This window comes from Oncorhynchus gorbuscha, linkage group LG11 (genome assembly GCF_021184085.1).
Source record: "Oncorhynchus gorbuscha isolate QuinsamMale2020 ecotype Even-year linkage group LG11, OgorEven_v1.0, whole genome shotgun sequence".
Taxonomy (NCBI): domain Eukaryota; kingdom Metazoa; phylum Chordata; class Actinopteri; order Salmoniformes; family Salmonidae; genus Oncorhynchus; species Oncorhynchus gorbuscha.
The window spans coordinates 15,715,610-15,732,459 of NC_060183.1; the positions used below are offsets into that span (position 1 = coordinate 15,715,610).

General features: G+C 42.1%; 1 protein-coding gene across 1 annotated transcript in view; it reads right to left on the reverse strand.

Annotated features, from left to right (window-relative positions):
* Window positions 1–13,731: 13,731 nt before the first annotated feature.
* LOC124048151 (cGMP-dependent protein kinase 1-like) overlaps window positions 13,732–16,850 on the reverse strand; it is a 90,657-nt gene continuing 87,538 nt past the window's right edge. Inside the window, exon 4 of the mRNA XM_046368632.1 lies at window positions 13,732–13,969. Coding sequence (XP_046224588.1) covers window positions 13,956–13,969 — 14 coding nt within the window. The 3' untranslated portion in view covers window positions 13,732–13,955. The remainder of the gene's footprint in view (window positions 13,970–16,850) is intronic.

A 16,850-nucleotide genomic window follows, 5' to 3' on the forward strand; every position in this document is an offset into this window, starting at 1 on the left:
GCAGTCCTGTCCTGGGAAGACTGTTTCTGAGTGGGGGGGGGGAATGCTCTTCTCAAACATTAGTTAAGGGAATGGATGTGGTGATGGGGCTGCAGGGCCTTCCAAATAGCCCCAGAGGAGGGTAGGCTAGTCCCTCTGGCTGGTCCACTACATACAGAGGGCCAGAAATACTCCATTATTGCCTAGCCTTTAGCTACAATAAAGTTGTATTCTTAGGAATAGTTAAACGGCTGAAAAACTACAATAGCCTATGCATGCTCATCAAATTGAATGACAAACATCAACATTGCATAACACAATCTAACAATCTAACCAGCGGTAATTAATATTCAGCCAATACCTCAAGGAGAAATGATGATTGACATTGACTCATGTTAGTGTAAATAAAATAAGCCTTGTGTACATTTCCCTGTTATACTGTCAAATCCCCATACGTCTCAACATTCTCCCAGATGACGGGTGATGATGATGATTATGCGAGAGCAGGGTGGGTGTGTCCCTGTTTTCAGAGAGAGGAAGGTTTTAAATCTGGAGGTAAATACAACCGTCTCATAAGAGTTACAATGGCACTTCCTACTGTGATAAACACACTCTCTACCACAATAAAGCTGTTGGCTCAGAGCCAGCATGGAGCAGATGTTCGCACATCTATCATCCTCTGTGCTGATCCAGGGTCATGAATATTCAACAGGTGGTTATCATAAAGGCTGAAGTAAACTTGTAGATTTTTTTGCATCCCGAAAAAAGAAAAAATGACAGCAACACCCAATCAGTCATCTTTTGGTGTTGCTGATTGCTGACATTTTGTTTTTTTGTAAGGCTAGAAAACTACAGTGTTGGTATTTTTTGGAAGGCTAGAGAACTACAATGTTGACCTTTTTTTGGAAGGCTAGAGAACTACAACGTTTACCCAGATAAGCACCACATACCCCTAGAAACCAGTGGTAGTGCCAGCATACCTACTGTACATACTTCATTAACTTACATACCTCAACCAGTATAGCACATTATGGATCGTCTCCATACTCCTCCCCTATGACGTGTACCTCATACTTGCAGAGAACAGTAGATAACACGAAATCATTCAACTGCCTTAACATTAGAGCTCCTCATTTCACCTGTTCTCAAACCATCCCTCTATCGATTCTTCCTCTGGTGATGTTATTCTTGGCTGAATGTAGCAGATTACTGTAGGACCCCTGGCAGCCAGTTATCTTACCCTTAATAAGTAGGATGTCAATTCAACCTTCAGCATTTCACTACCTGGATTTTTCTATTAGCAGTTTCTATTAGGTGACCAATGTTTATGAAAACAATTAGCTCACGCATCATGTGTAACAATCAAAGCAGTCTGAATGAAATGAGACTCAACAATCAAAAGCTGTGAGGATGAAAGAGACGTGGCGTATACGATACACAAAGGTCCAGAACACACCTTCTACCTGTAGAGCAACACGTGACATTGTCTTAGGACTGGGATATGTATCTGCCAGTCAAGAGAGGAACGTCAAAGTGAGAGTCACAGCGGCAACTCTCCGCTGACATCTGGAACAGTTGGTTTACTGACACTCGGGACCACGGGCACAACAACCTGGGATGTCTCAGGTAGATAGGGGCACTCACTGTCTCACATCCTCACAGTGCTCTCAAAGTTAATTGTCAAAGCTTAAACGGATGGATGGATGAACAGACACACACAGAAAGACAGACACACAGATATTGAAATGCTTGGAGAAGCTTGTGATGGGTTCACCTTATGAAACCTCAATAGGAAAAGTTTACCTTAATAGATGAAGGTATGATTGCTTTGGAAAGGGAACCCGACCAATCATGACTGTACATTGACACTAAAACGTACTGTGGCAGAAGGTAGAGGGCTTCACATAAGCCTCAGAATACACATTAGCAAAGCGCAGATGTCGAAAAGAAGCTTCCATTTAGTCTTGCAATCATATCAGATCAATATCTCCTTTTCACAGAGCTGCAGAATATTAGAACATGTCAAAGTGGCTTTTTCATTCCCTTCACCTTCTAATGGATGCTATTTTTCAATTAAAAAGAGAAAACCAGACCAACTTCCTCAGCACAGATTAAAGCTATCACTTGAGAGCAGGTGGTGCAGAACAGAGAGACAGAGAGACAGAGAGACAGAGAGACAGAGAGAGAGAGAGAGAGAGAGAGAGAGAGAGAGAGAGAGAGAGAGAGAGAGAGAGACTCAGTTCCATTAGATGAACTGGGGATTCTATTCAGAGGGAATTATTCTTCCCCAACGACAGATGGTGCTTCTGTGGGTGACGTGCTCCTCGTCTCTGAACACAAGTAAACAGGTGAGACAGACTTGGAAGAAGACTTCTTACACAAAACACATTTTCTTCAAAAACTAAAACATGAAAATAATTTATAAGGAAAAACCCCAACATAGAATTGCAGAGTATAGACCTACGAACTGTCTGGATTGCCTGTCATACTATATCTATGGAAGTCCTGTATGATAGAACATATAGTGCATTCGGAATGTATTCAGACCACTTGACATTTTGTTACGTTACAGCCTTATTCTGAAATGGATAAAATCGTTTTTTTTGCCCATCAATCTACACACAATACCCCATAACAACAAAACAAAAACATGTTTTTAGATTTAAAAAAATATATAACAAAAACTGATATAACATTTACATAAGTATTCAGACCCTTTGCTAGGTACTTTGTTGAAGCACCTTTGGCAGCGATTACAGCCTTGAGTCTTCTTGGGTGTGACGCTACAAGCTTGGCACACCTGTATTTGGTGAGTTTCTCCCATTCTTCTCTGCAGATCCTCTCAAGCTCTGTCAGGTTGGATGGGAAGCGTCGCTGCACAGCTATTTTCAGGTCTCTTCAGAGATGCTCGATCGGGTTCAAATCCGGGCTCTAGCTGGACCACTCAAGGACATTCAGAGACTTGTCCTGAAGCCACTCCTGCATTGTCTTGGCTGTGTGTTTAGGGTCGTTGTCCTGTTGGAAGATGAAACTTTGCCACATCTGCTGAGAAATATCCTCACAGCATGATGCTGCCACAACAAAGGCCCTCTCTCCTGTACTGAACATTACACATTTCCTTGCTTTGGAAGAATATACTGAAAAGCTTTGGGAAAATGTGTTATGACAGGTGTGAGAATAAGATGCTCTTTCATCAAATGGTCACTGGTCAGGGTGGACGTCTCTTGAAAAGGTCAGTGATGACTAGGTAAAGCTAAGGTACTTATATGAAAGAAACATGCAAACGGCTGAGTACTAAGCGACAAAATCTCCTTACATAACAGGACTGGCTTTTTAACAAATTCCTTACCTTCCCACAGGCCTGTATTCCTTTCTTCTATAAGCAAAGTCAAAGACATTTTCTTAATTTCTAAAAAGACATCTAATTTGCATAGGCCAACCACATACCACCGACAAATCTCTTTGGCAGCAACATCAGTCGCTTGCCTTGGCTAGACAAGAGTTCATGCTTCTATGCCAGGGGTCTGTAGTGTTAATTATACTGTGGTGTGCAGCAATAGAGCATTGGTTAATTAGCTCAGATCATTACTCAAGAGGTGAGGTGACTGACTTTATTAATAATCCAACTAGCATACTGTGAATATACCTTACAGCACATTTTTCAACCCTGTCACATACTTCATACTTTTTCCAACCTATTCTCTCAGTTTGTCTATCTTGCACTCTGTCTTTCTTCTTAATGAGTTCTGTTCCTAACACAGGTGTGAGTGCGCACGCACGCACGCACGCACACGCACGCACACACACACACACACACACAATCTGATAGACAACACGACTACATCAACTAAACCCAAGTCGAGACCAGATTTGCGACTCCAACCCAAATTAGGGACTGTCAGTCTTCTCTGACAGAGGCATCGGCTCGGCAGGTTTAAATACTTCCCCTGTGAATCCCCTACTTATTTTCAGGCCCAGTCGTTCCTGGACAGGAACTCTTACTGAATTGTGAAGGCAACAAGTGATGAGTGCTGCCTTACAGCTCTGCTCTGACTGTGAGAAAACTCATCTCACTGAGGTTATTCTAATCAAGACGAGGATCCAGGTGAGAAAAAATAAATCATCCATAGAATCATCCATTTAATAAGGGAGAAATGACTCACCGGAGATTATAGTTCCACAGGAGATAACACACATCCCGGGATTTTTTATTAAAAGTGACAGGCCCAGGAAAATAAATATTCAAATAATTTCCGATATTTCTAAGTAAAAAATTAAAATCCCTTGTGGAAAAACCACATGATTTACAAATGTTTTGCACTTGTGAAATCATCTGAAACCATGTGTTTTTAGAACACGTCACATTCAGTGATATTTCACATGAAGTTTTACAGTATGCTAGATACACAGTGCTTTTAACATACAGCTTTTTAAATGTACATATTTGACACACATTACTATATTGTGTTTGATTAATTATACAGTTATTACTATTCAACATGTTCTTAACTGGTATTTGAACTCACAACCTTTTGGACAATGAAATCAATGATGAGAGAATAGTCAGTATAACTGATAACTAAAATAGCAGTACAGGTGGCCCTCTGCTAAGTGCAGAGATGTATTACAGGTAATGCATGTTTAGGGGAATTATACAGACTTTGTGGTTCATCCAAATATTTTAGCTTAATTAACAGATATAACACACGGAATTACACATTTCAAAATGTGATCCCATGTGAAGTGTTCCAAAAACACTTGTTTTTCACGTGTGAAATGTATCTGGTGAAGTATTCCCAAAACAGATATTCACATAGGAAATAACATGCGTTTTTTGGAACACTTCACATGATTTTACATGTGAAATGTCACGTTTCAGGTGTGAAATCGTGATTTTCCACATGTGAATCCTGAAGTTCATCATGTGATAACATGAAACTACACTGTTAACCATTGTTACATTCTACAGCACATTTCTACAGTAATAGGACATTGTATTTATGTTTTGCTATGTATTTACTGTCATTCGCAATGCACATGGGTATTTTTTTGACATATCCAGCAAATTAACTTGGCTTGCCTCACTTGGTCAGCACCTTTTAGGGTATACATGCGGATTATCTGATAAGTGTAACCTTTTTCAACCCAATATATGAAATATAAACCTGTATTCGTAATCTTGTGGGAGGTGCAAATTGAGCAGTTATGAAGTCATAAATACCAGTTGGAGGCATTCACTTGCTTTTAAATTTGTGGGAAACGCTGATTGGCTAAAGGCCAACAAGATGCGTCAACCACAAACTAAAAGTACAGCTATCATGCTTGTCAACAAAACCCATGTTACCAGATTGCTTTTCATAAATAATGTTTTGTTGTTACATTTAACAGCTGAAAATGCTGTTATTGACATTTAATTTCCTTAGTAGGCTACATCAGGTCAGCATGGGGCGGCAGGGTAGCCTAGTGGTTGGAGCATTGGACTAGTAACCGAAAGGTTGCAAGTTCAAATCCCCGAGCTGACAAGGTACAAAATCTGTCGTTCTGCCCCTGAACAGGCAGTTAACCCACTGTTCCTAGGCCCCCATTGAAAATAAGAATTTGTTCTTAACTGACTTGCCTAGTAAAATAAAAGAAATACAAATGTGGGAGGCGTCAGAGCTCAGATATGATAGACAAGTATCCCAATCGTAATTGCCAGTTGGAGGGGCTTTCAAGTGGATTCTTCCCAGTCATATGTGGAAAATTCCCACTTCCCACTTGGTTACAAACGCTACATTAGGTGTAATCATTACTGCACTTTGAAATGTACACTGAACAAATATATAAACACCAACATGCAAAAATTTCATTGAATTTACTGAGTTAGAGTTCATAATAGGAATTCAGTCAATTAAAATAAATTCATTAGGCCAGTATCTATGGATTTCACATATCTTGGAATACAGATATGCCTCTGTTGGTAGGAACATGGATCAGAAAACCAGTCAGTATCTGGTGTGACCGCCATTTGCCTCATGCAGCACGACACATCTCCTTCACATAGAGTTGATTAGGCTGTTGACTGTGGCCTGTGGAATGTTGTCCCACTCCTCTTCAATGGCTGTGAAAAGTCACTGGACAGTGGCGGGAACTGGAACACGCTGTCATACCCGTCGATCCAGATTATCTCAAACATGCTCAATGGGTGACATGCCTGGTGAGTATGCAGGCCATGGAAGAACTGAGATATTGTGAGGACAGATGCTTGGAGACGAGAAGTAAGTACAGGGAGTGAACAATTAATAAATTCAGACAGTAGACAGCACTCGAGCGCCAGATAGGGGGAGCGGGAGCAGGCGTTACAGATATTTTAAGCTTCCAGGAATTGTGTACAGATCCGTGCGACATGCCGAACTGCTGTGAGGTCAAGACCCTGGTGAGTACGACGAGCATGCAGATGATCTTCCCTGAGACGCTTTCTGACAGTTTGTGCAGAAATTCTTTGGTTGTGCAAACCCAGTTTCATCAGTTGTCCGGGTGGCTGGTCTCAGTTGGAGTTCCTGGGATGGCGTGTTTACACGAGGTCTGTGGTCGTGAGGCCGGTTGGACGCACTGCCTAATTTTCTAAAATGACATTGGAGGCGGCTTAAGGTAGAGAGATTAACATTAAATTCTCTGGAATTTGACATTCCTGCAGTCCGCATGCCAACTGCCTGTAGGGTGTCAGCAAATATAATTTAGAGTTTACCCTATTTATCTATGGCAAAGACACATATGTTTCCCCTTTAATCTGTGTCTAGCTAATGTCTAGCTAGGTCTTCATCTGTGTCTGGTGTTAGCTAGTTACTGGCTAGCTAGGTCTTCATATGTGTCTGGTGTTAGCTAGTTACTGTCTAGCTAGGTCTTCATCTGTGTCTGGTGTTAGCTAGTTACTGTCTAGCTAGGTCTTCATCTGTGTCTAGTGTTAGCTAGTTACTGGCTAGCTAGGTCTTCATATGTGTCTGGTGTTAGCTAGTTACTGTCTAGCTAGGTCTTCATCTGTGTCTGGTGTTAGCTAGTTACTGTCTAGCTAGGTCTTCATCTGTGTCTGGTGTTAGCTAGTTACTGGCTAGCTAGGTCTTAATCTGTGTCTGGTGTTAGCTAGTTACTGGCTAGCTAGGTCTTCATCTGTGTCTGGTGTTTGCTAGTTACTGGCTAGCTAGGTCTTCATCAGTGCCTGGTGTTAGCTAGTTACTGGCTAGCTTGTTCTTCATCTGTGTCTGGTGTTAGCTAGTTACTGGCTAGCTAGGTCTTCATCTGTGTCTGGTGTTAGCTAGTTACTGTCTAGCTAGGTCTTCATCTGTGTCTGGTGTTAGCTAGTTACTGGCTAGCTAGGTCTTCATCTGTGTCTGGTGTTAGCTAGTTACTGGCTAGCTAGGTCTTCATCTGTGTCTGGTGTTAGCTAGTTACTGGCTAGCTAGGTCTTCATCTGTGTCTGGTGTTAGCTAGTTACTGGCTAGCTAGGTCTTCATCTGTGTCTGGTGTTAGCTAGTTACTGGCCAGCTAGGTCTTCATCTGTGTCTGGTGTTAGCTAGTTACTGGCTAGCTAGGTCTTCATCTGTGTCTGGTGTTAGCTAGTTACTGGCTAGCTAGGTCTTCATCTGTGTCTGGTGTTAGCTAGTTACTGGCTAGTTAGGTCTTCATCTGTGTCTGGTGTTAGCTAGTTACTGGCTAGCTAGGTCTTCATCTGTGTCTGGTGTTAGCTAGTTACTGGCTAGCTAGGTCTTCAGCCAGCATGGAACAAAAGGGGGGAGGGTCATTCAAAACGCTGACATAGTTGTCCAGTCATAACATCCCTCAGTGCTGCTGTGAACTAGAGATGCTAAGTTTGATACCGGAGTTCCGAGGCATGCTTCAAACTGGCTAAACCGTTTACTTTAAAGCCGACGTTCTCAGAAGCATGTGATCAATGACGACCAACGATTTGTTTCATCGAATAGCCACCTGATTGTTTTTTTATAGACTAAAACACGGTGCAACAGCGTGTGGTACGTCATCTATAATGTTTTGTCTGCTTTAAATTCCTTTGAAAAGCAGGTGTCTCTAGTGTGCACTGTGTTGATCGAAGCCTTGAGTAATGAAGTTATTTTCAACACAATTTGCTGGAAAGCCTCAATGCTTCAAGAAGATTTGTTTCCCCATCCCTACTATGAAGCACATCACAAGAAACACGCTGTAAGTATAATATATATCATTGATGCAATTTCAATTAGCTTGAGATGATTTTACTGCCACACTGTTCACTGCATCCAAGTTGGTTGACACAGGTGTTTCAAAGAGCTGTCAGTCAAGACGAGCTCATGAATTTAAGCTCATCCTTGAGATGATTCTACCAATTGATTGAGAGAAGGGCCTGGTCAGGTCTGGCCACTCATGGTAGAGTGGCCAGAAGGAAGCCAATCCTCAGTGAAAGGCACAAGACAGCCCACTTGAGGTTTGCCAAAAGGCACCTAAAGGCCTCTCAGACCATGAGAAACAAGATTATCTGGTATGATGAAAACAAGATTTAACTCTTTGGTGTGAAAGCCAAGCATCACATTTGGAGGAAACCTGGCGCCATCCCTACGGTGAAGCATGGTGGTGGCAGCATCCTGCTTTGGAGGTTTTTCAGCAGCAGGGACTGGGAGACTAGTCAGGATTGAGGGAAAGATGACCAGAGCAAACTACAGATATAACCTTGATGAAAACCTACTCCAGAGCGCTCAGAACCCCAGACTGGGGTGACGGTTCCTCTTCCAACAGGACAACGACCCTAAGCGTACAGCCAAGACAACGCAGGAGTGGATTGGGGACAAGTCTCTGAATGTCCTTGAGTGGCCCAGCCAGAGCCTGGATGAAGATCTTTGGAGAAACCTGAAAATAGCTTTGAGTCATACCCAAGAAGACTCTAGGCTGCAATTGCTGCCGAAGGTGCTTCAACAAAGTAATGCGTAAAGGGTCTGAATACTTATGTAAATGTGATATTTATTTTATTTATGTTTTCTAAGTTTGCAAAGAAATCTCAAAACCTGTTTTCGCTTTGTCACTATGGGGTATTGTGCGTAGATTGATGAATAGAATAAGGCTGTAACGTAACAAAATGTGGAAAAGGTAAAGGGGTCTGAATACTTTCTGAATGCACTGTATATCTCATAATTTGCAACAATTTGTTACCCTAAAAGTTAGTCATCTTGCCTCAGATAAGGTGCTGACATAAACTTAACACAACGTTCCTCAGAGTATACCGAGGACAGACCATTCTGCCAGAAGGACTGAAGCCATAATAATAATAATTGATGAGCATTCAGTGTATCAAAGCACTCCGTTACCAGGTAACCCCTTCAAAAAGCAAAGGAAAATTAAAGCTATAAACCCTCTTCTCTTCATGTTAAAGAGACATTTCTATCTGATCTCATCACTCACTACTCCAAAACCACATCATTATGACAAAACATAAGCCTTTAACTATTGCAAACAATAACCTGGCTTTACATGAACGCTTGAGAGGGTGGTAAGGGATAATAACACGCATCCACACATCCATCCGTATATCCTACCATCACCATGCAAAACACGTCACAGCTTTCCCCCTCAACCGACACAAGCATCCAAGGTGTCAAGAGACCGAGCATAATGATCCTTGCCTTTCCTTGGCATAGCACCTGTTGCCTGGAGAGTCAGCCTGAATAACCAACAACCACTGTTTATTTATTAGCTGGGAATGGTGCCTGTTCTTATCTGTGGTTAAAAGGAACCTGAGGGAGTCTTTGACTGTGTGTACTGTGTGTGTAATGCAGGGAGCTGGTATTGTTAGTCGGCTAAGGGGCCATCTTCTGCTTGTCTATCTGCGGCTAAGGGGCCATCTCAGCGGTGGTGTGTGTGGCTTTATGTGTGTGTGACTTTGTGTGTAATGCAGGAGCTGTGACTGCGTTACTCCCAAGCCCGAGGGTAAAAGGGCCGCCTCAGCGGAGGTGTGTGTGCTGAAAGTCAGCGTGAGCTCCATCTTCTGCTTGTCTACCTCAACCCTTTCATCCCAACCGAACACACCAAGTGTGCTGTGGAGCCTTCCACAGTGTCACCATGGCAACTAATTGAAATAAGAGTTTAACCACTCTTTAGTTTCTTGTTACTGGAGAGAAAAAGAGGAGGATCTATTCATGAATGTTTGACTCTGGAAAAGAGCTCTTTAACGGATAAATGCAGGCATGTGGCTAAAAAGGACTAGTGTTGCGAGGAAAGGAGAAAAATACAATGAGATACAAAGACTCGAGGGAAATCATCAGCGAATGTATGAGCCTTCAGGGTGTACTAACTAATGTAATAACTTTAAGCATTCACAGTGATGTGGTACACTGTATGATGCTAAAGCCAGTTAGCCAGATGGATACATGAACAGTAGCATTTCTAAGAAAACATTCAACCTTCTTACACCGGGAGAGAAAGTAAGCTAACCGAAGTGGGGGAGAGTAGAACACATAAGCCCATATGTCACCTCTGACCTTCCATGCAGGCAGTAGCACGGTATGTTCTGAAGAGGTCCATTGCGTGAGCTAAACCAGGCATGTGTCATTCAACCACAGATAAACTCAGCAAAAAGAGAAACGGCCCCTTTTCAGGATCCTGTCTTTCAAAGATAATTTGGAAAAATCCAAATAGCTTCTCAGATCTACATTGTAAAGGGTTTAAGCCCTGTTTCCCATGCTTGTTCAATGAACCATAAACAATTCATGAACATGCACCTGTGGAACGGTCGTTAAGACACTAACAGCTTACAGACGGTAGGCAATTAAGGTCACAGTTATGAAAACTTAGGACAGTAAAGAGGCCTTTCTACTGACTCTGAAAAACACCAAAAGAAAGATGTCCAGGGTCCCTGCTCATCTGCAGGAACATGCCTTAGGCATGCTGCAAGGAGGCATGAGGACTGCAGATGTGGCCAGGGGAATAAATTGCGATGTCTGTACTGTGAGATGCCTAAGACAGCGCCACTGGGAGACAAAACGGACAGCTGATCGTCCTCGCAGTGGCAGACCACGTGTAACAACACCTGCACAGGATCAGTACATCCGAACATCACACCTGCGGGACAGGTACAGGATGGCAACAACAACTGCCCGAGTTACACTAGGAAGCACAATCCCTCCATCAGTGCTCAGACTGTCCGTAAAAGACTGAGAGGGGCTGGACTGAGGGCTTGTAGGCCTGTTGTAAGGCAGGTACTCACCAGACATTACCGGCAACAACGTCACCTATGGGCACAAACCCACCATCGCAGGACCAGACAAGACTGGCAAAAAGTGCTCTTCACTGACGAGTCACGGTTTTGTCTCACCAGGGGTGATGGTCGGATTCGCGTTTATCGTCAAAGGAATGAGCGTTACACCGAGGCCTGTACTCTGGTGCGGGATCGATTTGGAGGTGGAGGGTCCTTCATGGTCTGGGGCGATGTGTCACAGCATCATCAGACTGAGCGTGTTGTCATTGCAGGCAATCTCAATGCTGTGCGTTACAAGGAATACATCCTCCTCCCTCATGTGGTACCCTTCCTGCAGGCTAATCCTGACATGACCCTCCGGCATGACAATGCCACCAGCCATACTGCTCGTCCTGTGCGCGATTTCCTGCAAGACAGGAATGTCCGTTTTCTGCCATGGCCAGCGAAGAGCTCGGATCGCAATCCCATTGAGCAAATCTGGGACCTGTTGGATCGGAGGGTGAGGGCTAGGGCCATTCCCCCCGAAATGTCCGGGAACTTGCAGGTGCCTTGGTGGAAGAGTGGGGTAACATCTCAGAACTGGCAAATCTGGTGCAGTCCATGAGGAAGAGATGCACTGCAGTACTTAATTCAGCTGGTGGCCACACCACATACTGACTGTTACTTTTGATTTTGACCCCCTCCCCTTTGTTCAGGGACACATTATTCAATTTCTGTTAGTCACATGTCTGTGGAACCTGTTCAGTTTATGTCTCAGTTATTGAATCTTGTTATGGTCATACAAATATTTGCACGTTAAGTTTGCTGAAAATAAACGCAGTTGACAGTGAGAGGACGTTTCTTTTTTTGCTGAATTTATATTTCACTGGACACTAAAAAGCCTTTACCCTGACCATCAGGTCATGACCTCAGGTGGTCACCAGCTGGGGGGCCATCGATTGGGTGGGTGGCAGCGATAGCAGTAGCAAATGTGGTACTGTTTGTTGGACATATAAAATTCACCAGTGAAGTGTTGACCTCTAACTTAATTGTTATGTCTGAACCATAGTCTGTTGTGTTTATGTATTCTATTGTTATGGCACAATCTAAATGTTCTCAGATGATTCAGACATCGATTAATCTTTTCTTAATTCTCTACTGTGGAGCACCTCTACATTTCCATTCTGCATCATAACAGTATTTTATTCATTAAAAAAAAGGGGGAATCAAAGTAATCAGGCAGATAATGTGACTTGATGATCATTATGCATTCAAGCAGCTAGAGGTCAGAAAAGGTTTGAGGGATGTCTCCAAAATATTTACCAGACATGGGGGAAAGTGTTGCTCTGAATCTTAATAATGTCATTTCGCTAAGTGAAGTTTGACTGTGACATTAAAGAGGGAAAAACAAACTGTGGACACACACACCATGCACACACAAACACACACATGAATGGATTTCAGACAGTCCATCAGTTTGTAGAATGTAGGTGTTCGACCACTAAGTGACACATCATTCTAATCAATCAGTCTAATTCACAATGTCTCAGTTTGTGACCTCTGAGAAGATCAATCTACAGATAAAGGTTCATTGTGTTGGCACCATCACGGTGTACTCACTTCAAACCGCTGAACTCTGAAATAGTTTGGCACATATATTGTTTTCTCTGCACTACTGTTGACCAGAGCCATATAGGTCCTGGTCCAAAAAAAGAGAACTATATAGGGAATAGGGTACAATTTTGCCACAGCACAGTAGTGAAAAACAGGCCTGAAGGTAAGGTCATGATATTTCACACAATGAACTTTCCAGCTGTGTTTTTACTACATCAATATCAGTAATGTATCATGGAACTGAATAGTGGTTATTGTAATCCTCAACACTTTTGAAAACTACTGTGCAAAGGAAATAACACATTGATAAGTAATGGGATATGGGTGTCACAATGAACTGTCCTATCCGCTGACAAAAGGAAATAACACATTGATAAGTAATGGGATATGGGAGTCACAATGAACTGTCCTATCCACTGACAAAAGGAAATACTCATTGACTTATACTTGCAATCGCTGCTATTCCATCCCAAAATTCGGTGCATGGCAAAGATCTTAGAAATGGCGTATATTTCTGGGTTACCTATACGAATCCCTATCAATCATTTTGGACAAACATTACAGGAAGTAGGTTACACCCTGCTTGCGGGATGAGGGGACTTGCTGTTTCTCTGTATGCCTGCCTGCTATCATACTATCATGGAGATCTCTCTCCACCGTGTGATACAGTACTTGCTTATGAGTTCATTTGTTTAACTTGTTTGTATTCATCACTGAATTCATAGACATTCCTTCACATACATAGGTTACATTATAATGAATGAGGCAGCCAGCAGCCACTGGAAAGACGACATCTGGAAGCACAATAAAAACACATTACATCCAAAGAGTGACATTTACACACTTACAATCATTCCCGTCTCCAACTACTGGCAGTTTGATTTGTTTGACTTCATCAGTATGTAATTCAATTGCCCCAGGCAGTAAAACAACACATACCACAGAAAAGCATTGTATTTCCAATAGAGCAATAGGGCTATACAGCATAGTCAGCTTCCATTGGTTGGTTGTGTCTGAGGAATGCTGGGACCATTTCCTATCCAAGGAATATCTCTTGAGTCTTGGGTTTTACAAAGGGTATCAGGGGAGAGTGGGGTAAGTTGAGCCGCCCTTGTTTCTAGGAAACCATACAGAAAATGTATAATTTGGCAAAATATTTTGGAAGAGGTCATCATTTCATGGGGTCTGTGAAGGAAGAAAACACATGGAAAAAGTGGTAAGCAAGTTAGGTAAAAAAATAAATAAAAAAATTAAGATTTTCAAATGAAATTATCGTGTTAGAAGTTTCATGATGCTTGTATCTAAACCAAATTATATACTTTTATGATTGTTTGATATATCAGTTTGGGTCTCTAAGTGTCACGTTCTGACCTTAGTTCTTTTGTTATGTCTTTGTTTTAGTATGGTCAAGGCGTGAGTTGGGTGGGTTGTCTAAGTTAGTTTTTCTATGATTTGCTATTTTTGTATTTGGCCTGGTATGGTTCTCAATCAGAGGCAGCTGTCAATCGTTGTCCCTGATTGAGAACCATATTTAGGGAGCCAGTTTTCTATTGTGTTTCGTGGGTGATTATTTTCTGTTCTGTGTTTTATGTAGGCACCGTACAGGACTGTTTCGGTTTGATTTCGTTCTCTTTGTTGTTTAATTTATTTAGTGTTCTGATTTATAAATAAATATAAAGAACAATTACCACGCTGTGCATTGGTCCTCCGATCCTTCCTACTACTACTAAACCCTTACAGTAAGCTTCAATATTAGTTCCTAAACTTAGCCTGAAAGTACATAATTGTAGCTGTGTGCGCTAATACAGTCAAAATGTTTGCCGTGGGGGTCAATGGTTGAGCCAATGGCAAGCTGAGCAAATTGACGTGTTTTCTTCCCAGGCGTAATGCAAGGCATTATCTCTGGGATATTGCATAACAACAGGGCCTGGACTATGTTAAATAAAGATAGGCATGGTTTTAAAAAGGTATTGCCAATGTTTCATTCAGTACAGAAATGTGTAGGCGGCTTAACCTACCCTGTCCCTTGAATCAACTTACCCCATTCCCAGGGTCATTCGTGTCAATAGACCACTTTTTTTGGACAAACTGTTTTTTCAAAACTGTAATGTTGACATGAATCCTAATTATTTCCAGGGTTACACCACATCCTGAAATATATGTAGATATCTTTGTTAGACTACAAATTTTCCCTTGACGAGTGAATCTGAATGTAAAAAGTAACTCAATTTACCCCACTCTCCCCCTATGCCAAATCCCACTTCATTTGCCTCATTTGCATCACAGTCCAGTAGGTAACTCCAGTGAGTGACATTCCACACACAGTCCATCCCTCTTTAGGTTCGTTATTTTTCCAAATACTGTTACATTTTTGTATTCTGCATAAATGCAGAGGACGTCATCACTCAGGTGTTGTTTGGGGGACAGCGGGTTTGATGTGTGATGTGACAACCCAGTATATGTTTAGTCAGGGAAATGGCAATGGTCTGTTAAATCGATGGAGTATTTGTAAGGGGGTGACAGTATTAAGTGCAATCTGTTTTGTTCGTTCATGCAGAGCAGGCAGGTTATTACAGCTAGGTTCTGCAGATATTACTCAGCAAGAGACAAAAAAGCTTTCAAAGCTCTTCAATGAGAAATGTCACTTTTGGGGACAGGGAGGTCTTCAGCAAAAAGTGTTACGGAGTGTTCCAATTTTAGATTATATAGCAGTTTTATTAGTTATAAGGCTTCAGTGTATTACTTTGGAAGTAAGACATTCATCTCCTTTTAATGGGGCCTGGCAGCATATGGCCATTATGTTGTTTGTGTATATAAAATCATCAAGGAAAAACAGATGGCTATATCTTATGACTCAATCTTGCAGATGGCGTTGTGTGTTTCACTCGTTAAGATGGAGCTCCAGGTGTACATATATTTGCTGTTGAATTCCTTTATTTGTAGGAGCCGTGACAAATGTAGACACCACCTGACACTCCCTTTGAAGCGGGCAGATCATGTTCACAACATCACTAAAAAAAGACATTCCGGACCCTATTATTTCAAAAAAGTGCCTGGACTCATACTCATAAATCATTTCAGAGTAGGAGTGCTGATCAAGGATCAATTGCCTTTAAGATAACATTTCATAACATTGCATGGACAGAGGGAACCTGAGCTGCAGTCAACCCAAGACAGGCAGTGGTATATAAACTTATCTACACTAAACAAAAATACAAATGCAACAATTTCAAAGATTTTACTGTGTTACAGTTCATATAAGGAAATGAGTCAATTGAAATAAATTAATTAGGCCAGAGTCTATGGATTCCACATGAATGGGAATACCGATATGCATCTGTTGGTCACCGGTACCTTAAAAAAAAGGTAGGGGCGTGGATCAGAAAACCAGTCAGTATCTGGTGTGACCACCATTTGATTCATGCAGCACAACACATCTCCTTCGCATAGAGTTGATCAGGCTGTTAACTGTGACCAGGAAAATGTTGTCCCACTCCTATTCAATGGCCGTGCAAAATTGCTGGATATTGGCAGGAACTGGAACAAGCTGTCGTACACGTCAATCCAGAGCATCCCAAATATGCTAAATTGGTGACATGTCTGGTGAGTATGCAGGCCAAAAACTGGGACATTTTCAGCTTCCAGGAATTGTGTGCAGATCCTTACGACATGGGTCCAGGCAATATCATGCTGAAACATGAGGTGATGGCGGCGGATGAATGGCACAACAATGGGCCTCAGAATCTTGTCGGGTATCACTGAGAATACAAATTGCCATCAATAAAATGCAATTGTGTTCGTTTTCTGTAGCTTATGACTGCCCATACCATAACCCCACCTCCACCATGGAACAGTCTGTTCACAACGTTGACATCAGCAAACCACTGGCCATACACACTGTCTGCCATCTACTCAGTACAGTTGAAACCGGGATTTATTTGTGAGGAGCACACTTCTCCAGAAGGTGAGCCATCGAAGGTGAGCATTTGCCCACTGAAGTCGGTTACGACATCGAACTGCAGTCAGGTCAAGACCCCAGTGAGGACAATGAGCATGCAGATGAGCT